The sequence below is a fragment of the Neopsephotus bourkii genome, unplaced genomic scaffold (genome assembly GCF_033783945.1).
Source record: "Neopsephotus bourkii isolate Nb327-2 ecotype Australia unplaced genomic scaffold, CSIRO-AGI_Nbou_v1 NB_838, whole genome shotgun sequence".
NCBI lineage: Eukaryota > Metazoa > Chordata > Aves > Psittaciformes > Psittacidae > Neopsephotus > Neopsephotus bourkii.
Genome location: NW_026901334.1, coordinates 2,952,273 through 2,975,545, shown reverse-complemented (window position 1 = coordinate 2,975,545; position 23,273 = coordinate 2,952,273). Strand labels below are relative to the sequence as shown.

The window sequence follows — 23,273 nt, the reverse complement described above, 5'->3', positions numbered from 1 at the left end:
CCTCTGGATGCAGGCACTGCACCACACCGGTCCCCAGCATGTCCCTGCCAGCTGCCCCGATGCTTCCACACTTACCAGACTCGGGTGCCTGTTCCCCAGGGACATGACTGAGGCCGGGAAGGCCTGGCCCAGGCTGCCCACGGTGGCACTGTGGGCTGGTGCTGAGCCCAGCAGCCCGTGCATGTCCCCATGGTTGCTTGGCATGGCGGCTGTCTGGCCCACAGCGTGATTCCTCAGCACGTGGATGGCTTCATCCAACCTGTCTTCCATTTTGTTTTGCTTCAAGGACAGGACAGAGATACACAGCTGTGTTAATGCCTGTAAAGGCAGCAGCTCGCTACAGCTCTGTATGCTGGTGGCAGTCATGCACTCAGATACTGCAAGGCAGGGGAGAAACAACCCCTGGGGGAGTCAGTGGCAGCCCCTAAAGACAGAAGGGGTCACACAAGCGGTTGTTCAGCCTGGAGAAGAGAAGGCTCCTGAAGGGGAGACCTTAGAGCAGCTCCAGTGCCTAAAGGGGCTGCAGGAAAGCTGGAGAGGGGCTTGGGACAAGGGCCTGTAGGGACAGGCCAAGGGGAATGGCTTGAACCTGCCCGAGGGGAGACTGAGCTGAGCTCTTAGGCAGAAGCTCTTCCCTGTGAGGGTGCTGAGGCGCTGGCACAGGGTGCCCAGAGAAGCTGTGGCTGCCCCATCCCTGGCAGTGCTCAAGGCCAGGTTGGACACAGGGGCTTGGAGCAAGCTGCTCCAGTGGAAGGGGTCCCTGCCCGTGGCAGGGGTTGGAGCTGGAGGAGCTTTAAGGTCCCTTCAACCCAAACCATTCCATGAGTCTATGATTCTGTAACTACTCAGGAAAGGGAGGCAAAAGCCAGACAGAAATCTATGCAGCTGGGCCAACTCTGTTGCAGTCCCCAGCTCTGCTGCTTCCAACCATGTGTCCATGCATCAACTAACCATCTTCCTAACCAAGCCCTTTACCAGGCATGAACGGGATGGAACAGAAAAGGAGAAGAGAGATCTTTAAGTGACACTTACTAAGGTGTGGAGGCTCCCTTCGTAGCTGGGAGATAAGGCACCCTGTCCGCTTGCCCGTGACCACTGAGATGTGCCTGTGAAGAAACAGGGAGAGCTTGGGATCGGGCACAGCTGCCACTAGATGGGGCTGGGAGCTGGGCCACCATGGCACGTGTGGCACCCCATGGGCCACCACTCATCAGCAGACACTGAGCTCAGGCCCCCACACTGGGCTCATTTCTGCTCTGCATCAGCAGGACACTGAGCTTGGGCCTTCAGACCTCGAGAGGTTTTTAGGTGGGAGTAAGCTCAGCCAGCACAGACGCTCTGCTTGCTGGGAACAGCAGCCTGGGGGTGATGCTGCTCCACACCCCGAGCACTGCGCTGAAAGGAGACCTCTGCCACCAGATGGGAGCAGAGATGGGCTTCCATCCGTTGGCTGCTTCCCACTTCCCACTGCTCTCCTCCCATGGCACACAAAACCATCCGAGATGGGATGCTCAGCATGCTTGGGACAGGGTCGGTCTGAAGGGTAGGAGCAGGTCCCATTGGGTGGCAGCAATGCTTTAACTCAAGCAGAGCTGCCTGCCCCTTATACAGGGGCAAAACACAGTGCAGGTACAGCCGTTTGCCGCAGGCAGGCACTGCTTGGCCCCAAAAAGGGGGAAAGCTAAAATCCACTAAAGCAAACAGACATGTGGCTTCAGAAGGCCATTTAAAGAGCATCTTCCTGTCTGCTTATCCTTCCTCATCACTCCCCTACATTTAAAAATGAAGTGGATTTGGCAAGATTGCCCCAAGTGACTTTGATGAGGGTTTGGGGCTGCTCGGGGGCATGGACCTCTCGAAAGCAAACCTGACACCCCCCTTTGTGCAAAAATCAGTGGTTTTCACCTACCTGCAAGGCCCTGAGGGGAGCCGACCGGTGTGGAGGGGTTTGAGGAGAAGTTATTGCTAGAGTGATCCGGGGAGTAAATCTGGAGTGAGAGAAGCAGGGCCTGGTCAGCAGCACCCACCCTGCCCCAGCTCAGCCCTCCCCAAACCAGGTGCAGCAGGACCACTGAGGGCAGCCCATTCCCAAACCCGCACCCCACAGCTCCCCCAGGAGAGCCAGGGCCCCTCTGTCCCCACTACAGCTCCAGCCTCTGTTCTCTGGGTCTCACCCTGGAGGAAAGCAAGAGCCCCAAGAAATCACTGCAGGGTACAGAAACAAAGGTCCCTGCACTGAACAGGACAGAAGCAACCCCAAGCTCTGAGAGCCCAGTGGGACCAGTGCCCTCCAGTTTGAACTCGCATATGCAGACCCAGCGCTACTGGGACTTGCAAGTCCTGGTAGGAGGGTCATGTAGGACCTGGCCAGACCAGCACCAGGCTGGATGGCTGCAGACCTGGCTCATGGGCAGGGCCACCATGCCTCAGTTTCTCCATCTGCCAAAAAGGGGTATTGCAAAGCACCAGGCCTCAGGATGGCAGCACACTGAGAGGGGAAATCCTCCCCGAGAGGCTGTTTGCCATGCATTCACCCAAACCTTTCAATGTCTCTATGCTGCCTGCTGCCTACAGGTTCCCTCTTACAGAGGGAAGGTGCAGTGCCGCAACAAAGCAGGGACGGGGCCAAGGGGCTGCAGAAGCTCTTACTGATGCTAGTGCCTTCCCGAGCGCGTCTCCTGAGCTCCCGGCTGTGGTTCCTCTGTTACCTGTGGAGAGAGGACACAGACGTCACTGCCAGGACAAGGCACCTGCACAAGACCTTCTCTGGGCTCACCTGCTCTGACTCTTACTGCTTTGCTTGGAAATGAAAGGGATTCCCAGCTCAGAGCAGCCCAAGTGAGGGCACCCCCCCCTCCACCCCAAAGCCTTCCTTGGGCCACAGGAACATCTTTATAAGATGCTGATGAAGGTGCATGAAGGTGCTGAGGGTGTCATGCCATCAACAGCGATGTTTCTGCTGCAGCATGGCCCATATTTCATGGGGCATCTTAAATCTCCACCATCCCAAACTTGCTCTCCCTCCTCTAAACAAGAGGGTTTCTACAAATCAAGGTCAGGATCTTTGTTTCCTAGGGAACAGGAATTCATTCCAGTAACAGGTTCTGTAACAGGTTCAGCAGGGTTAGAGATGAAAGCACTCGGGGGTTTAACACGGTACCCAAACACAACACAAACGCTCCCAGTCTGGATGCAGATGAACACCTTCACACGTTCCCCTGCCTCTCCACAACGCAGATGCAAATCCCACTGCTCACTTGAGCCATGGCACCTCCAGGAGACAGGGTCCCAGATCCTGGTCTCCTCCCAGATCCACCAAGCCAGGTGGAACCCCCAACCCTGTCTCCCTGCTACCTCCTGCCCAGGTATCCAGCAGCAGTAACCTCGTTGTGCCTCTTCCTCAAGCAGAACCCCATGCAGGGTTAAAAAGGGCATGAAGTAAGCGTGTGCATCCATCAGACACAGCTATTGCACAAGACTTTACATCTTCCCCTTAAGCCTCTGCATGGCAGTGGAGAAGTGGGGGGCAGTCATGCTGAGGACCATCCCATGGCCTGGGGCCATTCATACGTACCCATCATGGTGTCCGTGCCACTGATGGGAGGCGTGTGACTGGAGACACCGTATGGCGTGGAGGCAGAGGAGAAGCCAGACACGGAGGGGAGCCCGCCGTTAACCTCTCCTGAATGAAGCTGGTAGTTCTGGCAGAGACAGGAGAGAAGGGTCAGAGCCTCAAGAGGCATCAGCATCCAGGCCAGGACCCTGGTCCTCCCTGTGGGCATCCACCCTGAGCTGCCAGCTCCAGGACAAGGGGACCCGTTGTCACTGGCTACAGAGGGACAGGGGACCCGTGGGGACCCATTACCATGCGCTCATGCTGGTGTAAACTGTTGAAGCCGCTGGCTGGTGGGAGTGGGGAGGAGGAGCTGCCCAGCATGGCACCGTAACTCGACTGGCTCATGGCACCCGGAGAGCTCCACAGGTCTGCTGAGTTATGGAGCCCATCTGCAAGGAAAAGCAGAGCTGAGCAGGGCAGGGATGCTGCAAGTGTTCAACAGTCCATGCAGGGGGAGGGCAGTCAGGCTGAGGGGCTGCATCAGTCCCCATTGTGTCTGAGCATCACCTCCTGAGCACATCAGAGCCATTCCAGGGCTCCTCTGTGGCTCATGCACTCCTGCCCCAAACTCCCTTCATCTCCCATGCTGTGCAGTTCTTCCCACCCATAATGGGCCTGGCAGCCCCTGCTCTGTCCAGCTTGCAGGACACTGGGGTTGTTAATAACTCACCTGCCATATAAAAGGCTCCGGGATACACAGTGCTGGGAGGTTTCGAGGGAGTATATCCAGCTGGATCCCTGCTGTAGTCATCACCTGAGTTGGATGGATACACCTGCAGAGCAGCAAAGAGGTTCAAGAGAAGCCACTCCACAGCCCCACATCCTCCCTATGGGGACAGAGTCAGTCCTGCTCAACCCCTTCACAGAAATCAACCTCTGACTCGAAGGGAAACTGAGGCCTGAGCGGACCTTGGAAGGTTTCTTTGTTTGCACAGAATCCCAGCCTGGTTTGGGTTGAAGGGACCTTAAAGCTCCTCCAGCTCCAACCCCTGCCACGGGCAGGGACCCCTTCCACTGGAGCAGCTTGCTCCAAGCCCCTGTGTCCAACCTGGCCTTGAGCACTGCCAGGGATGGGGCAGCCACAGCTCTTCAGAGCCGATTTTCCTTCTAAATCCACCACCCTCGAAAGCTCTGACTGAAAATCACCTCGTGCCAGTGCAAAAAGCAGAAATCCAGCACGCAAAGAAACTGAAACGCCCCTCAAAATGACACGAGCACTGCTGGTTACACCTTATTTTCATCCCCATTGATTCATTCTGAAACCACTAATAGTGGTTTTTGGGGTTTTTTTTTCCTTCAATACCCACAAAAGCATTGCTCTGCCTGGAAGACACAGCTCTCTGCAAAGGAAACCTGCCCTCAGTTTCTCTTTCCCCACACCCAGCCAGATCCCTCCGAGCTGATGTCCTCCCCCTGCAAGAAGGGGCAGAACTGTCCTCTATTACTGTAACTGCCCAGAACACCAAGAGCTTCTTCTTGGTGGTGGTGCAATAGAAAACAAGCTCTGAAAAGCACCAGCAATTGCACTTTAATACATCATTTCCCCTGGCAGCTCAGGTTCTTGCTTCTTAGAGCAGGTTCCCTCGAAGCTGGGGGTGTACAGAGAGCCCCAAAGGCAACTCCTGCCCCTTGCACTGAGCATCTTTTGGCAGTGGGTGGCTGCAACCATGGTGCATCAAGGAGCTGAAGGCAACTTGTGGGCATCAGAGCTACAGGGAAATGTGTGAAATACAGAAAAGAAAGAACAATTTCTGCCTGAGCAGCAGCTCAAGGAGGGGATCCTGCCCCTCTGCTGTGCTCTGGGGAGACCCCCCCTGCAGCCCTGATCCAGCTCTGGGGCAGCAGCACAAGAGGGACCTGGAGCTGTTGGAGCGAGGCCAGAGGAGGCCATGGAGATGCTGCGAGGGCTGGAGCAGCTCTGCTCTGGAGCCAGGCTGAGAGAGCTGGGCTGGGGCAGCCTGGAGAAGAGAAGGCTCCTGAAGGGGAGACCTTAGAGCAGCTCCAGTGCCTAAAGGGGCTGCAGGAAAGCTGGAGAGGGGCTTGGGACAAGGGCCTGTAGGGACAGGCCAAGGGGAATGGCTTGAACCTGCCCGAGGGGAGACTGAGCTGAGCTCTTAGGCAGAAGCTCTTCCCTGTGAGGGTGCTGAGGCGCTGGCACAGGGTGCCCAGAGAAGCTGTGGCTGCCCCATCCCTGGCAGTGCTCAAGGCCAGGTTGGACACAGGGGCTTGGAGCAAGCTGCTCCAGTGGAAGGGGTCCCTGCCTGTGGCAGGGGTTGGAGCTGGAAGAGCTTTAAGGTCCCTTCAACCCAACCCAGGCTGGGTTTCTGTGGAATAAAGAGAGGGGGAAGGGAAAATCCTGACAGACGCTGGCAGCTGCCTCCATCCCTTGCTCACAGAAGAAACCCCACATCCCTTGGCCCTCGTGCACCAGTGCAGGGCAGCGCTCGGGTGAGGTGGGCGCAGGGAGCCGCATGCGGGCACCACGTGTGGCCGGGGAGAGCAGGGGAATGGAGGAGGCCGCAGAGAGGACTCCAGTAAATTGCCCTTTCCTATCATTTGATTAAATGGCGGGAGCTGGGACTGGGAATCGACTGGAGCACGTCTAATAGCCCCGCGCCATCTGCCAGTGCCTGGCTCCCGGCCAGCGCGCAAGGCAGCTGTGCTGGAGCAGGGAGAAGGGGGGGACATGCACACACACACACACACACACACACACATCCATTTCATCCATCCAGAGTGAAAATGAGGAGAATAAAACAGCAGGGATGAGCAAAACAGGGGCTGCAAACCACTCGGGAGCTCGCTTTGCTGTGTTCTCTTCATTACCCCTGCGTCTTCCCCCATCTCCTGTTGGATGCGGGAGGGAAGGGGCAGGTTTCACCCCAGAAACAGCCTCTGGCCCCTCCAAACCCTTCATTTCCCCGCTCAGCGCAGAGCAGGGTGCACAAAGCCACCTTAGCTCTTCCCGGAGCATCCCCAGCCCCACGTGCGTGCCTTGGGAGCAGCCAAAGCCGGCGGCCGGCGGCCAAACGCTGCAGGAAGCGGTAAATCAGCAGCGCCAGGGCCCTGCTCCTGCTCCCCACCGCGCGCCCCAGCTCTGGCAGCAGCCTCAGGGACCTCCAGGTGAGGTCATTTCCTCCGCTCGGAGCTGCCAGCACGGCCAGAGAGCGGCTGGAGCAGCCCCAGCGCCGGGATGGATCCGCAGGGCTCTGCGGCATCCTCCATCCCCCATCCCCTTCCCCGGTTTTCAAGCTTAAATGGATGAACTGGGGTGGGACCTGGAGCAGAACAGAGCGGGGAGCAGGCTGGGGGTTCACTTACAAGCACCATGCACGCTGCAGGAACCAAACCCTGCAGGAATCGACCTGCACAAAACCCCTCTCCTGGCTTCCTCCGGCTGCAGCGGGGGCTCGGGGGCCTCCATCCAGCCCTGCACACACCAGCCTGCGGGAAGCACAGGCTCAAGCGCTCCCCTTTGTGGCTGCCCATGGCAGGGAGGCTCGAAGGAAGGGGCTCCGTGCCCAGGGGCAGCCCCAGCATGAACTGCCCCAGCCCAGCAGCTGTTCCACAGGAGCTCACCCCAAAGGGCCAGGCACAGGCTCTGCCCTCCCTCCCCAGCAGCGCCTTCACATCCCCAGCACAAAGGCTGGGGGAGACTGGATCGAGAGCAGCCCTGAGGAGGAGGGACTGAGGGTGATGAGAAGCTCCCCATGACCTTGAGCCCAGAACCCCCCCGTGTGCTGGGTGCACCCCCAGAGAGTGAGCAGCAGCTCAGGGAGGGGATCCTGCCCCTCTGCTGTGCTCTGGGGAGACCTGAGAGCAGCTCCAGTGCCTAAAGGGGCTGCAGGGAACCTGGAGAGGGGCTTGGGACAAGGGCCTGTAGGGACAGGCCAAGGGGAATGGCTTGAACCTGCCCGAGGGGAGCCTGAGCTGAGCTCTTAGGCAGAAGCTCTTCCCTGTGAGGGTGCTGAGGCGCTGGCACAGGGTGCCCAGAGAAGCTGTGGCTGCCCCATCCCTGGCAGTGCTCAAGGCCAGGTTGGACACAGGGGCTTGGAGCAAGCTGCTCCAGTGGAAGGGGTCCCTGCCCGTCGCAGGGGTTGGAGCTGGAGGAGCTTTAAGGTCCCTTCAACCCAAACCAGGCTGGGGTTTTATCATCCCTCTTTACCCATCTCATACCATCAGTGCCTCTTGGTGACTCTGGCACAATCACCCCCATTTCAGCACCCTCAACTATTCCAGCCACTGACCTCGGTGAGTTTTTCCAAGCAGCCAGGGAATTACACATTAAAGCACTTTATTTTAATAAGATGCTGATTAACCTATTTATTTTGCATGGGGCCCAGTGATAACACGGGGCAGGCTCCTACGCAGGCAAGTGGGACAAGAAAGAGCCTTTGATCTGCTGCCTTTGAGGCCTGCAGCTCGGATCTACGCTTCCCTAGCTGCATCCATGAGGATTCCTCTGCCCAGGTGTGGAAGTTCAAACACAAACCAAGAAGCAACCAGAGGGCAGAGGGAAGAAGCAGCCCTGTGGTCAAGGGATGGCTGAGGTGACAGCCAGTGCTTCCTGAGCTGGGAAAACCAGTGTGGAAGTGGTGGCTCCAGCATGGAATGGGATGAGTTTTGGCAGAGTGGTTCTTGCTGTGAGAACTGGGGCCCTTGAGGGCACAGCCAGGACAAGGGGCAGCTCTCCCCATGGCCTTTGAAACCTGAGGCCAAACAAGGGCCATTTGTTGGGAGGGATGTTTTCCCCACATGTCAACTGGGCTTTAAAAGCTCCACATTTCACAGGGAAACTCGACCCAGTGATGACAGGGATTGTGCTTCAAGCAGGTTTCCCCTCTTCAAACACAGACTCTTGAAGCAACTCAGCACTGCTGGCTGGAGTCACTTCTGTATGATGTGGGTCTGTGTGAACCCATCACCACTCTGAGCCCAATCTGGCACGGCCTCGGTGACCTCCTCTCCCTCCATCCTCCCAACATCAGCATCTCAGGGTCACACAGAATCATGGAACAGTTTGGGCTGGAAGGGACCTTAAAGCTCCTCCAGCTCCAACCCCTCCCACGGGCAGGGACCCCTTCCACTGGAGCAGCTCCAAGCCCCTGTGTCCAACCTGGCCTTGAGCACTGCCAGGGATGGGGCAGCCACAGCTTCTCTGGGCACCCTGTGCCAGCGCCTCAGCACCCTCACAGGGAAGAGCTTCTGCCTAAGAGCTCAGCTCAGTCTCCCCTCGGGCAGGTTCAAGCCATTCCCCTTGGCCTGTCCCTACAGGCCCTTGTCCCAAGCCCCTCTCCAGGTTTCCTGCAGCCCCTTTAGGCACTGGAGCTGCTCTAAGGTCTCCCCTTCAGGAGCCTTCTCTTCTCCAGGCTGCCCCAGCCCAGCTCTCTCAGCCTGGCTCCACTGTTTGCCTCCAGTGTCCCTCTCCTAGGGCAGAGCCTGTTGTAGAGGCTGCAGACCAGGCTTTGTGCTACCAGCAAGTGAACCCCACAGCATGAAGCTTCCCCCATGTTGGATGGACACACAGGGGAGTTCCCTGGGGAACGGGCACATCAGATCACCATTGGCAGCGGGTGCTGTGGCCCACTTGGGAGAGGGCAGGTCTCCAGCACAGCCCCAGCCCGGGCTCCATGTGCCTGCGGGACAGAGCCTGCCCGTCCCCCTGCAAGCACGCAAACGCTCCGGTGAGGAATGCATCCAGACGCAGGCCTGCAGGAACCCTCCAGCCCGCTCCAATTAGCTTTCCTGGAGATCCCATTACTTGTAGCCACAAAGACATTGTTCAGTTTCTTCCCCTGTAACAGCCGCGGGAGCATGGCTAACATATTCCTACAGGCTGCTCGGCTTTCCTATAAAACAGCCCCGGCAGCGCACACACCTGGAGCAGCCCCGGCTCCCTGCCCGCCTTCCCACTGCTTTGGTTTCCCTTCTGGAGTGAAATCTGAGCACACCAAGGATTACATTTTACTCCACGACCTAACGTCAGAAAGACAAGAGCCAGCAAAGGGCAGGAGGTGCTCTGGGGAGTCTGGGCTCCAGATGGGGAGATGCCACCAGTGGCTGCTCCACACGGGAAGCATTGAAGCTCCTTCACTCCTATTAATGTGCTGGTACTGCAGTCCCACAGTGCTTCCCCATTTCTCCATCACAGGAAGCTGGGAAAACCCTGCCCCATCGTACTAAAATCCAAGGCCTTGATGCTGGGGGTGGCTGGACCTGCAGCTCCCATGGCAGAGCAGGGACACCCAGGGGATGGAGGAACAGAGATCCCTGCAGGGAAAATGCTCCTGCCACTTACCGAGGAGGGGAGTCCAGGAGGCACCTTCCGGACCTTTTTGGGCTGTCCATCTGGTGTAGATAAAAGAAGAGAGGATCTCATTACTGCAGGCGGTTAGTGGGAGGGAAAATAACAGCAAGCTAAAAGTATGCAAGGATGGAAGGTGCAGCTACAGGCAGAGCTCCAATCCCAAATGCCCCATAGCCAAAGAAGCATCACCAGTGAAAACGTCTGAGGATGAACCTCTCCTCCTCACCTAGTGTGCACCCTTTGAAGGTGGGTTTCACCCCACAACATGTGCTCAGGGCAGCCCCTTCCAAAAGAGGTGCTCACTGTGGGTTTCTTAGCTTACAACTCAAGAAAGCCACAGCTAAGGAGGTGCAGGTACCACCAAGCCAAGCAGGCATTCGACCGGGTTGTAGCTCAGGAGGAGAAACTCATCACACAGAATGACCCGATGCAAAAGACCAAGTTTCCAAGCTGCCACCATAAACCAGCAGTGTTTTGAAGTGGTGATATCAAAGTGGTTGCCTTTTTCTGAACAGCACTGGAAAAAAAACAGATGTAACACCAGTCGCTTCTGGTTTCGTTTGGTGGGGAAAGCCCAAAATAGCAGCAAGAAAGTGACTCTGGAGGGGGAACTGTGACAAGAAATACAAGTTCTGGAGAACGGGGGCTTGTCTTCACTTGAAAGCTGAACTCAACACCTGACCTTAGCCTGTGTTCAAAGCAAAGAGGCTTATGGGCAAAAAGAGGCTTGTGGGCAACTCCTGCTCTGGAACAGGGCAGGAGGCAGGTAGGCAGGGAGAGGTCCTGGAGCAGACGCTGCCCATGTCCCTGGGCGCAGTGCCTGGACCTCCCATCTCTCCTTAATGGCTTTTTCCTGGCAGTCTGGTTCCTTGCAGCAGGACAGGGCTCCAGGGAGGGCCATTGGCCATGAAACCAACCTTGAAGGCGGCCCAAGGTTTTCCATGACCAACTGCTCATGTGCAGTGTGGCTCAGGGGCAGTTTTAAAAGAACCTCCATCCATTCGCTGCTTTCACCTCCTCTGACGTTATCCAGGAAAGGGGGAATTTGACACGATGCAGAGCCCAAACCCCTTTTAAAAACACCCCATCTATATTCACATTATGTATGAATTCATCAGGCCACGCTGCGGCACGAACCGCAGCAGCAGCATCCGAGGGCAACACGAAGCGACTTACCTATGCTGCTGTCAGCACCTCTCCTGCGAGGGTTGTTGGGGTAAGAAAAATACTGGGAGCCCCCTTTCACCCCAGTGGGGGAGAGCGTGCTGGGACTGGCGATTCCCATCTCGCTGGGCAGGAAACCGGTCTGCAAACAGGAGACAGAAAAAGCCCTGCTATAATCAGGCTGGAAAAGCATAGCGCTCACTGGGGGAGACCAGAGCTCCCTTGAGCCACCTTCCAACAGCGGAGGGGGGGAAAACCAGAGGAGCCAAGGGGCCAGATGGAAAAGCAAATACATGAATATGGGGGTGGCAGTGGGGGAGTACATGTGCAATAAGAAAGGGTTTTCAAGCTGTGTTTTCTCACTGGACCCCAGGAAGGAACCTCTCCACCACCCAAGGATGCAAGCCAACAGGCACCATAGTGTGGAGCAGATCAGTCCCCAACAGGGCAGGACAAGGCTCTGCCTTTGACTGATGGCCCCAGCCTGCTGAAGGCACAGAGGAGGTGACCACCAGGTTGGGGGGGCTCATTACACAGTGCTCCCTGGCTGCCCCATGGCCTCACTGAGGACAAAACTCAACCAAGGTTTTACAGCAGAGGATTACACTGGGCTGCATCCCCAGAGTGTGGGGCAGGGGAGTTGGAACTGGATGAGCTTTAAGGTCCCTTCCAACCCAAACCATTCTGTGATTCTATAATTACAGGTTTTGGTGTGCTTTGGCCCCTGTGGGGACACACCTGATGGTCACAGCATGTCCACCCATCCTCAAAAGACAGGTCTGACAAGCGGCCCCATGCTGTCCATCACCCCCATAACTCATCAGAGACCTGGCCAGGGCTGAGGACCGATGCAGAGCTCACCCATCAGCAAACTCTAAACCAGTTGCAAGAGACAGGCGCAGTTACATGGCAGCACCCATCGACTCAGCCTGTCCTGGTCCCCAACCCCAGCCCAAGGTGCTGGCACTGATGCTTTCTCCCCCATCCCCAGCATCTCGCAGGCAGATCCATCATGAATGATGCGAGGGAGCTGCAATGCTTCTGCTGCAGGTGGTTTTCTCTTGCCTTTTATCAGGGAAAAGTCAAACCCCTCTTTCTGAAAAGAGGAAACTCCTCCCTCGTGTTTATCCCAGGTGACCTTGAGCTCCCAGTGTGGAGCCAGAGCCCAGGGTGATTGCTGGCTCCTGAAGCAGAGCAAGTATGGCTTTCCTATGGGAGCAGCCCAACGGCATTGCCCCTTTCACCTTGGGAGAAAGTAACATGTATTTAATGGAATCAGAGAGCTGGCAAAGGGCCTTTCAGCATCAAAAGCTCAGCTCTGACCCATCTTCCAAGGGCAACCCGCTGAAATAAAGGAGGATTTCAGGCTTTGGGGAAACTGGAAAGAAAACTCCATGCTTTCAACTCCCCCGTCTCCTCCAGCAAGGGGCTGGGAAGGGAAAGAGGAGCTCGTGTGTTCACAGCTGGTGAAATTCCTGCAATCTGTTCCACCGGTCAGATTACCTTTGCACCGAAACCGCTCCGCACAGCGGAGCAGCACAGCCAAGAAAAGCAAGAGACACAGCACCCTGGAGGAGATCCCAGAGGAATGCCGGCTCCTGCAGCAGGTATCTCCAGAGAAGCATGGAGATAGTGAGGCAGTCTCCTGGAAAAAGGGATTTTCTTCCCGTTCCCTCTCCCTGGGGATGCCTCCAGAGATGGTTATGGGGTAAACAAGCGGGGAGCTGCAGCTCTGCCCTGGACGAGGGAATTTTGGGGAGCACCAGGGACAATTTCCCAGCTCTTTTCAGACAGAAAAAAGGAACAGGTCACCCCCAACCCATCCTCCCCCCCCCCCAAACTGGAGACAGAAGCAACAACTGTTCTAAGGGCCCAAGCAAGCGTGCAGACGGCCCCGCTCGCCTCCCAGCACCCCACACAAGAGGGGTTTTGTCTCCCCTCCGCATCAAACAGGCTCCATCTCCCACCCTGCCACCCGATCCAGACCCATGCGCCCACTGCAGGGCCTCTCCCAGGCTGCAGCAACATTTGCCCACCCCATTTCTGTTACCTCCCATCTCCCCCCTCCTCCCCAAAGCCCAGCAAAACCGTAACATTCAAAAGGAAGGCTTGGCATCCGTCCCATTCTTGGGTTAGCAGCTTCAGTGCTAAATGAAAGCCACTCTGGTCCAGCCAGCCAGCACAGCTGCTCCAGCAAAGGAAACATCCTCAGTTCAGAGAAGAGGAAATCATGACGAATTTGTGTGAAATTAAAACATGTAATATGTGTGTGTGTGTGTACATGTATCAAGTAAAAAGCTGTCCGGCCAAAGAGCTGCTCCCCTGAATAAAATGGTGGGACTGTTGCCCTGGGGCAGCTGCAGCAGCACATCAAAGCAGAGGTGCTCGCTCCTTCCCAAAGAAACTATTTCTGGATGCTGGAAGCAGCAAACTGGATTTATCTCAGGGCTGGTCAATTGCTTTCCTGGGCTCTGATTTATGCCTGGAGTATTCCTGACAGGAAGCAAGTTTTGACCCTGGTTATCCTGTTGGGGTTCACATGGGGTGATCCAACAGGGCAAGGTTGTTGCTGCTAAAGGCTGTGTCCCTCTCTGTTGTTGAGATGAGCATCTGCTGCAGGCCCTGCGCTGACAGAACGATCATAAAACTGAAAGACTGCCTGTAATCCATCCCTTTATCCATCCATTACGCTCCATTCCTGGCAGTGCTCAAGGCCAGGTTGGACACAAGGGCTTGGAGCAAGCTGCTCTAATGGAAGGGGTCCCTGCCCGTGGCAGGGGTTGGAACTGGAGGAGCTTTGAGGTCCCTTCCAACCCAAACCAGGCTGGGATCCTATGATTCTATCCACACCAAGATGATGTTCCAACAGCATGGAAACCATGTCACAGACTCTCCCTCCCTGTAACTGGTGAATGTGGGGACATGGAGATGCTGGCTGGGGAGGAAGAGGTGCACACCAAGCGTGATACTTGGAGGCAAAGTGAGAGCCTCAAGGCAGGCAGCTGGAAGGAGAAGGTGCCTCCTGGAGTGCTCCTCTGCCCACAGCCACCCTGGCACAAGGAGAAGTGCTGTGTGGATCTGACTCGCTGACAGTCCTCAGAGGGCAGTGTGGCTGGGTCCTATCTGATGAAATACTCATCAGCTAGGAACAGGAATAACAGTAATGACAGAAGTGAGCTTGAAGAGGTTCTGGAAAGAACTGAGAAGCTGCTGCAACTCCATTTCTAACCTCTGACAACTCCCCTGAGCCAGCAACGCACGCCTGAATAAACTGCTGATACCCAACAGACCTCTCTGAGCACAGGAGAGAGGCGAGATGCAAACCCTCAGGTTGCTTTTTATCCCCAACTTGGCTGGATGAGGTACCAGGGAGCTCTTCCCTGTGAGGGTGCTGAGGCGCTGGCACAGGGTGCCCAGAGAAGCTGTGGCTGCCCCATCCCTGGCAGTGCTCAAGGCCAGGTTGGACACAGGGGCTTGGAGCAAGCAGCTCCAGTGGAAGGGGTCCCTGGCAGGGGCAGGGGTTGGGACTGGATGGGCTTTAAGGTCCTTTCCAACCCAAACCCATTCCATGATTCTATGATAAATGAAGCAAAAAATACATTTTATCCTTACCTGGTTTAGTCCTGGCATCCCTGTGTCCCTTCCAAACGTGGAGTACGAGGTTCTTTCACTGCTCTTCCCTACAGTGGAGAAAAGACAAGGTTTTGTGTAAGAGGGAAGGGGAGATTTTGCAGGCATCCCTCCCTCAGGGTATGAATCCTGCCCTTGGAATCCTTCCTCTGCCCATCTGCAGAGGTTGCTGCCTCCAGGAATAGCTTGTTGCTAAACCAGGAGCACCCTTCCAGTTCACGGGCAGCAGAGCTGGGCTGCTCCATAAACAGCAAAACCCCCAACTGCAGCGCTGCAGGGAAGTGCTTGTGGCCATGGAAACTGGCAGTGTTTGACCAGAGCCACCAAATCCCTCCAGATACACTCCAAAAAGCCAGCCGAATTTGGCAGAGACGGTGACAGAGCAACCCAAAAGCCAGGTGGGAGTGACCAGGCTCCACGGGCGCATTCCATACAATAGGAAACCTAATTCCAGCAGTGCGTGGTGCCGAGCTCCGTACAGCACAGGGATCACCTTCCCCTTCCAACTTTCCAAACCCCATCCAGATCTAAAGAGCAGGCACTCTATAGAAAAGCATTTCCTTCATTTCCAAGCCCCCTCCATCAGGTCCCACTGGGCAGGCTCCTCCTGGACCACAGGGCTCCATAGGCAGAGCATCCCAGGATGCAGACCCACGTGCCACAGTGCTCGCACGTGAACTTCTGCACCCATCAAACGTGCTCCCCAGCACCCTGCCCACACACTGCTAAAACCGTGTCTTCAAGGGGGGAAAAATAAAGCCAGAAACCCAAAGCACATGGTGAAGTGTTTCCAGTCTGAAATGGCCTTGCAGTCACTGCCCCAGAGCGTGCTGTGGGCTCTGGCAAGCAGCACCCATGGATTCCAGGGTGGTTTGGCACCCCAGGGAAGGACCCCAGCACACGGAGAAAGGGACTAGAATAGTTCCATGCTTTGCCTGGGAAGCACAACAGTGTGCTTTGGGGTTTCCCCACCCACCCCCAAAGCAAAACCAGACACTTCTCCAGTGGGGAAGCAGCTCTTTTATATTTAAAATCAATAAATAAATTAAACCCAGGCTGAAAATCTATGAGGATATTTTATATATCCCCCCCCCGTTAATTACAGTCTATTAATGATGCCACCATGGAAAGGAGGGAAGAGAGAGATGGGAGATGATGACTGAGAAGGATTTTCACCCAGGGCAGGATGGTCCCGCTCCATCAGCAGCCCAGTGCCAGTGTGGGGGCCACTGCCTGTGATGTGGTTGGGAGATGCTGGGCTCTGCCACCCCCTCCCTGGAAAGAGGCGGTCGCATCCTGCCTCTGGTCTGGCTCAGTAAGCAAAATTGGGAGCGGGGAGGATTCTACCAGTCTGCTTAAGCTAAAGCCATCACTGAAGCCTGCCAAGATGCAGGTTAATGCACTGGGGTGATGCTTGGGCTGGCAGGAAGCTCCACGCACCATTAAAGGGTTTTGGGGAGCAGATGAAGAGGGGAGGAGGAGCAGGTTTCCCCAGAGCAGTCCCTGCTGAAGCACAGGGCAGAGGGATGGGAAATGAGAGGGGACTGCATGGTTTTCCAGCCTTAGTACGGGGACCTTAAACTCAACCCTAAATTTCAGTGGGTTCCCTCACTATAACCCCAAACCTGAGACACCCCCCCCTTCCCAATGGTGCTGTTTTGTTTTGGAGGCTTAAACGTTAAGTAAAGGTCAAAATGTCAGAGGCTGGATCTCCCATATGACCTCCTTTCTAAAAGAGCTTAGCAGCAGCTCTGCCTGCAGCCGGCAGCGGGACACCAATCCCACAGCAGGCTGGGGATGGTGATTACTCCTCAAGCAGAGGAAAAGCAGGGCAATGCCATGCTGGTTTAGCTGGTCAGCAACAGCCAGGCCTCCTGTTTGTGAACACACTGACCCTTCAGTGCGTGGTTTGAGTGGTGAAGCACTGAGGCAAACACCTCTGCTGGCACCAGTTCTCCCAGTGACCACAGGAAGGTGAAGAGTCACAACCCAGTGCCAACTCTGCACCATAATGCTCCAAAACCCACTACCTTCATGGATCAAGGAAGGCATCATGGAATGGGTTGGGCTGGAAGAGACCTTAAAGCTCACCCAGTTCCAACCCCCTGCCAGCTCTTTCTCCTGCTCTGCTGCTTTCAAACCCTGCTCAATGAGCGCTATTCCAGCCTCTCTCCTCTTCCTGCAGGATCTGGAGATCTCAGATGAAGCCTCCCCCAGACCCACCTAGAACCCTCCCACATCGTTTGTGCTCTCTCCCCCCCAAAGGTAGATTTGCTTCTGGGCTTGCAGACAAGGTGATGGAATCGAGCCTCCTCTTTCCTGAGGTTGCTGCCAGCTCCAGCAGTGATGGGGTTTGGCCTTGGTGCCCAGGACTATGGCAGCATTTCACCAGGACTCTTGGGGTTTTGCCTTTTTGCTCCCCAAGATGTGTACAAAGAGCCAAGAAAAGATGATTCATCCCTTCCTATGGGATTTGCCAGCTCCTGCTGGGAGGATGCAAGTGCTCAGCCATGGCACAGTGCCCTGTGCTCCCCCAGGGAGGTCACACCATTGCCCCCATTGCCCCATCCCCAAGCAGAGCCCTGGTGCAGCCCCAGCACACACCACCCCAGCCATGGCAGAGGGAATTCCATGAGAGGGAAAAAGGGGAGGAAGAGCACACCTCCAGACTGAAAGAAGAAGTTTAAAGCCCAGGAGCAGCAACCAACCCCAGTGCGTGGGCAGATTAAAACCATTGTCCAGGCAGCACCGCATCCACATCTCACAATGCACACAAGATTAGAAACACTCCTCTGAAAAGAAGCTAATTACTTGAAATAATTACTAGAAAGAAATCTCTTCTGGCTTATCACTTTCCTGGTGTTCAAGCAATTCCCCCCCCTGAAGATGAATGGTAAAAGAGGGGTAGATTTTGAAGGGTGGTGACTGAAAGCAAACACAACATAAGAGAATCTCCCCTCTGGCAGGTTAAAGCCATTCCCCTTGTCCTGTCCCTACAGATCCTTGTTGGAGAATTCCTCCTCTCCCTCTGGGATGAGCTGGTTCGTCACAGCACCGCGCAGCCAAGGATGCTCAGACCTCATCAGGAGGAATAGGAACGGGCTTCAAGGTCCCTTTCAACCCAAATCATTCCATGATTCTGATATGATTCAATCACTGCCTCACATACCTTCTGTTCACTGAGTACCACTGGACACGTCCATTCTGATCTGCTCCTTTCATGTGCTCACATTCCAAAATTCACTGCTTCTGCTTTAATTCACCCCATTCCAGTTTATGAACAATGGGATGAGGCCTGAGCCTCTCCTGGCTGCTCCCTCCCTCCTCCCCAGCTCCAGTTTGGGCAGTGGAGCTCCCAGTGCTGCACCCAACCGCTGTGCACTGGCATGGGAAGATGGAGTCCCAGCAGGCACTGGAGCCAGTGGGGAATCACCCACTGGAGCAGCCGAGGGCTGGCTCCATGTGCCGGGGACTGCCTGGGCTCACAGCCTTGCTGGGGAGTGCCGCAGCACTTGCCAAAGACCGGGAGCCCTGGCTTTGAGAGGAAGCCAAACACGTCTTCCCTGCACACATCAAAGGGGAAACCTCTGTGCTCCTCCCCAGGCAGCTCCTTCTCAGCTGGAAACTCTTCAGGCTGCCTTGGCCTCAGGTGTGGGACAGGTTGGGATGGGTCCCCCCACGCACACCCCCATTAAACCACGCACAAGTGCATCAAGGCTGCCCTGTCTTGCTAAGAAACATCTCTTCTGCTTCGCTCACTTCCTCCTGGGGCAGAAAATGAGAAGGAATAACCACCCTTGCAGAGGGACAATGGGGAAGCTGCTGGGAAATGCTCTTCTACACTGGAGCAGGATCCCCAAGGGGCAATTAAACATCATCCTCCCCACCAGCAAGAGGAGAGCAGAGCTGCGAGTGAGCCCAGGAGCATACACACAGGGGCTACCCACTCCCCAGCACAACCCTGCTCCTCTCTCCTCCCTTCTGATCAGCTCTACAGGAGGAACCACCACGTATGGTGGGGACTTTGTGTGTCAAACACAAGTCCCCCTTTGAACCCCAACCTTCAAACCGCCAGCACACAGCAGGAGCTGCAGGGCCCTGCCCCAGCACTGCTCCTATACTCACCGGAGGGTTTTAACCACCACAGTGCGGGCAAAGGTGGGGAGGACTAACCCCAATTCCTGCCCTAATGTCATTAGAACTCTTTAAGCCCTTCAGGATGGGTATTTTCTGCTCTCAATCTCCCCTCCCACCCCCGAGCTGCAAGAGGTAACTGGGTAAAGTGTCGCACGCATCTGGTCACACACAATCACCATCACTTGCTGGTCTCTGCAAGCTCCCCATGCTGCCCAGTTGCAGCAGGGGATGGAGGAGCCAGACGGGGCTGCCAGAACCTTGCAGGACACAAGGAGAGACCCTACAGAACCCATTCCAGCTCTCTGTGTTACCTGCACTGCTGTGGGGCTGCAAGGCTGGAAAGCAAAGCAACCATGAGCTTCTTGCACTATCTTTATCGATTAGCACATCTTTTCTCCCTCTCTCTCCCAGTGCTGCTTCACCAGCTCCCAAGAGCAAATTCAGTCCATCCCATGCCAGCACAGCAGGCATCAATCTACACTATTGCCCCTGGGTGCTACTGTAAAGTTGGGGATAATAACCACATGCATAAAATATGGTGGTACGATGAGACCCCCTTTAACCACAGCTTTGAGAACACCTTCTGGAGCAGGTCCAGCATAGGGGAAGAGCAACCCTGGCCAGTGCAAACACTCCCACTGCCCCATGCCATTCCGTGTTGGATTTCCCCTGCTTTGACCACGCTGAGCAGCTGAGATGCACTTACCCACGAGTCCAGCTCCCAGGAATGGTGATGAAGATATGCTGTTGTGAGGCGGCAGGTCCCTGTGCTCGCCGTAGTGGGGGCCTTCACCATAGCTCTGCTGAAGCAACACAGGAGAGTTACTGCGAGCCCCAAAGCTGTCACAGCTCAGTCTTTCCCATAGCAGGAAGGGTCAAAGTCAAAGGCAGAGAAACAATCTTATCCTCATGGCAAGGCAGGGCAGGGTGCTGCAGCCACATGGTCATGGCACTGGGAGAGGATACGGCATCACAGCCATAAGGGGACTGCCCCACGCTGACAGCTCTCAGGCAGTTTCTGCCTTGGCCAAGCTCAGCACCCCCCAGGTTAAGAGCCAGGCAGCCCCTGCCCGAGCGAGGAGGAGGCAAAGTGGCAAAGAGAAGGCTCATAAAATGAGAACTGACACCAGAGCCCCTGCTCCAGCACTGATCTAAAGGAAGGGAAATGTGCCATTGCAAAAACGAATCACACAAACCCGTTAAAACATGAGCATCTGTCAAAATAACACCACTTCAATTCAGTGGATGTTTTCCTCTCTTCCCCTCCTCAGTTACATGCTGTTGCAGCCTCCCCTGTGGAACCCTTCTTGTGCTCTCCATCCCCACTGAGGGCTCCCAAAGCTGTGCATAGTGAACAAGCTTTGCCCATGGTGAGATCCAGATGTCCAAAATGGGGCAGGAAAAGCTGTCCCAGGGTTAGACCCAACCTAAACGTGCACTGAGAAGCCCTGGTAAAGCCCCTGTTTATTTTGGTTGGAGCTCTGTGTTTGGACTTCATCCTTACCCTTCCTTGGTCAAATGTGGAGCTGTTTTGATCTCCCGTTCCCCAGGAACCTGATCCCGGTCTTTCATCCAAACCTACCGAAAAACAGGAAGAACAAAGGTTACTCTTGCTTTATCAGCAAAGCCTCAAAGGTGTTCTCACAAAATTAACTCTTCCTTCTACAAACAAACCAATGTTTTCATGCATAAACCACTTCCACTTGGTGTGACCGAGCCTTCCCTCTCCCTCCTCACCTTCCCACTCTGGCTGGCAGTTTATTCCACAAACTTCAAAGCAAATCCCACCACAAAGCAAATTCCAGCCCAGCCTGGAAATGCTTCAAAACACAGGACAGTGGGAAGAGAAGAACCAAGTATTTTAACCCACTTCATTGCAGAGAGCACCCATGACACTCTTCTCCCTGGAGACCAATGGTGAAGAGGACAATGAGTTCAAAACTCACTGCACCCATCCCAATGCTCCAGTGGGACCTGATTTTTGCCCTTGGTGCTGCCAGGTCATGGAGCAGCCTCTGTTCTTCATTGCACCCAAGTAGATTAAAGAGCACCCAGAGCTGAAAGCCTTGAATGGGAATTGCTGGAGGTACAACGCTGCCTATGGCTCGGACACACTCCTTCAAGGGCATTTGTTATTTAAGCCCCCGTGGTCCCCCAGAGGAAGGTACACTGTCAGCATGGGGCGCATCAGAGCATGGCTGCTGCTCATCTCAGTTTTAGCCCTCCCAAGCATATCCTGGGCAAAGGGGACCCAACCCAGAATGGCAAGAGACCAAAGGGGAGGGTTTTGCAATGCGCTTGCACGCAGACTGTGTAGGAAATCATCTCCTTTCATCATGTGCCAGGTCCACCCAGGCTGCGCCTCTCGGGCTGCGAGCGCACGAGGCACCCAGGGGACATGGGGAACACCCACCAGGACAAGGAACAAGGCAGTGAGTGGCAGCAGCAGGGCTCTGGCAGCTCAAACTGGGACCACAACTGCATGGAGGGCACCTTTGCCTTCAGACAAGCCCTGACAACTCGGCAGCAGGATTGCAGACCGTGCTGCTCTGTCCCTGCTGCCCTGGGTGGGTGAGCAGGGGTCAGTGAGTGGCAGCTGGCATCTCCCTGTTCACATCAATGGGGGTAAAGCCAGGGATTTAAGAGGGAGCCCGGCAGGGCATGGGCATCACTGCACCCTGTGGCTGGGCTCTGCGCATGCTACACAGATACCGAGAGCTCAGCCAAGGACAAACCCCACATCTGCAGGAGGCTGAGCAGCGTGGATGGCATCAGCCAGAGCCACGTCCCTGCCTCATCCCACCGAACCCCAACCCTGCTGGAGGGGGATGCAGCCACATCTGCCATAGGGTGGCACGAAAAACCTTTTGCAGAGGCTGCAGGCAGCATCCAGCATCCCCCAGTACTCCCCAGGGACCCCTTCCAACACAGCAAAGCACCAGTAGCTGAGGTGCCCACAGGGCATAGAGGAGATTCTCCTTTAGGAGCAGAGCCCTGCGGGCAGCAGTGGTGACAGCAGAGGGATGGGAGGGTGGCAGGACAGGAGCAAGGACATGGAGGGGGCAGGGTTGCAGGGCACACACCAATTCCAGTTTAGCAAAGCTGATTATTATGGCAAACACGCCGTGGATTTGTCTCCTTCACTCCCCTCACTGTTCATTTAACCAGAAACTTCTTTCAAATTACATCCTTCTATTTCGGTGCCTTTGTGTTAATCATTTCCCCAGAGAATTGGTGTTTAATTGCTGTCTAATTTACATAATTATGCATATTAATCTACACACCTAATGAATATTCATAATTCTCATTTAGATTTTGTTTTCTAATCAAAAATTTCCAATGTGATTACTGTGCAGAGCAGGGATAAGCCTCTAATAATACCTTGGATACTAGGGAGAATTACTGCCAATTCTCCCACCTCCTACTTCCTAGAATAAACTTTTGCTTTGCTAATGTGTTTTTCTACAGCAATTCATCTGCATATCCTGCAAACACCAATGGAGAGCAGGAGGCAGAAACGTTCCTGCTCTTCACTTTGCTTTCATGGGGATTTTTAAAGCTCCCAATGGTCAGGAGTTGCAGCCTCAGATGTCCTTGGCAAACCTGCCCCTTTGCACTGGAAGGACGAGGGCCATGGCATCGACCAGGCTTGGCTGGAGCCAGTGTCCCCACAAAGTGCTTCAGGAGCCCCAGAGGGGTGGGAGCCATAGCATGGGGGTTTCAATCACTATGCCCATCCCTGCACCATGAGGATGGGCATTCCCGGGTCGTGGATCACCTCCTGCAGCCCCTGGTCCTGTCTCTAACCCACCCCATGGCAAAGGAGCATCCCCAGGTCAGGATGTGCTCGGAGAGGATGCTGAGCGGGGCAGGATGTGGGTGGGCTCCGCAGGGAGTTTGGGTGCAAAATTCCTGGGTGGGAAAAGAAATCAGGGCCCAGGACTCCCCGAGGAAGGAAGGAAGATGAGCTGGTGGGTGGTACAGGAGACAAAAGCTGAGACCAGGAGGCTCCCATGTGTTCTATGCATGGAGAAACACTCAGCACGAGCTGCTCCCAGTGAGCAGCCCAAGGCTCAGCCGCCTCTGAAGGAGCCTTTGCCAGGGCAGGGCTGTGCTGCACTTCAATCCCTGCTGGCCAAAAAGGCCTCACACCTTCACTGAGCTGCAGCCACTGATATGGAAGGTGCCGGCAAACCCATCCCATTTTCAGCCTGCAGTTGTCTGAAGAATCCAGGGATTTTTGGGATGAAACCAGGAAAAAAACAGCCTGCCTGCTTTTGACTTCTGGCAGCTTGTCCTCCATTCAATGCCAACCTGCTCTTCCCTCCTTCGGTATCCAAGGAAGGATCTAAAATTCTGCCAAAATCCTGGCTCTGGCTAAAGCAAAAGCTTCTGGAACCCACCCCCCCCCTTACATTT

The 23,273-nt window shown here is 55.3% G+C and overlaps 1 protein-coding gene across 21 annotated transcripts in view; it reads right to left on the bottom strand.

Moving 5' to 3' along the window:
• TCF3 (transcription factor 3) overlaps positions 1–23,273 on the bottom strand; it is a 69,568-nt gene that overhangs the window by 8,808 nt on the left and 37,487 nt on the right. For 15 of the 21 annotated variants that reach the window (XM_061355976.1, XM_061355987.1, XM_061355988.1 and 12 more), the window contains 12 exons: positions 20,359–20,432; positions 19,561–19,657; positions 14,700–14,767; positions 11,100–11,229; positions 9,915–9,964; positions 4,287–4,389; positions 3,866–4,005; positions 3,575–3,701; positions 2,650–2,708; positions 1,910–1,988; positions 1,033–1,106; positions 76–279 (listed from right to left, as the gene is read on the bottom strand). In XM_061355976.1, the coding sequence (XP_061211960.1) occupies positions 76–279; positions 1,033–1,106; positions 1,910–1,988; positions 2,650–2,708; positions 3,575–3,701; positions 3,866–4,005; positions 4,287–4,389; positions 9,915–9,964; positions 11,100–11,229; positions 14,700–14,767; positions 19,561–19,657; positions 20,359–20,432 (1,205 nt within the window). The remainder of the gene's footprint in view (positions 1–75; positions 280–1,032; positions 1,107–1,909; positions 1,989–2,649; positions 2,709–3,574; positions 3,702–3,865; positions 4,006–4,286; positions 4,390–9,914; positions 9,965–11,099; positions 11,230–14,699; positions 14,768–19,560; positions 19,658–20,358; positions 20,433–23,273) is intronic. The other 6 variants (XM_061355993.1, XM_061355995.1, XM_061355978.1 and 3 more) reach the window with 2 other exon arrangements.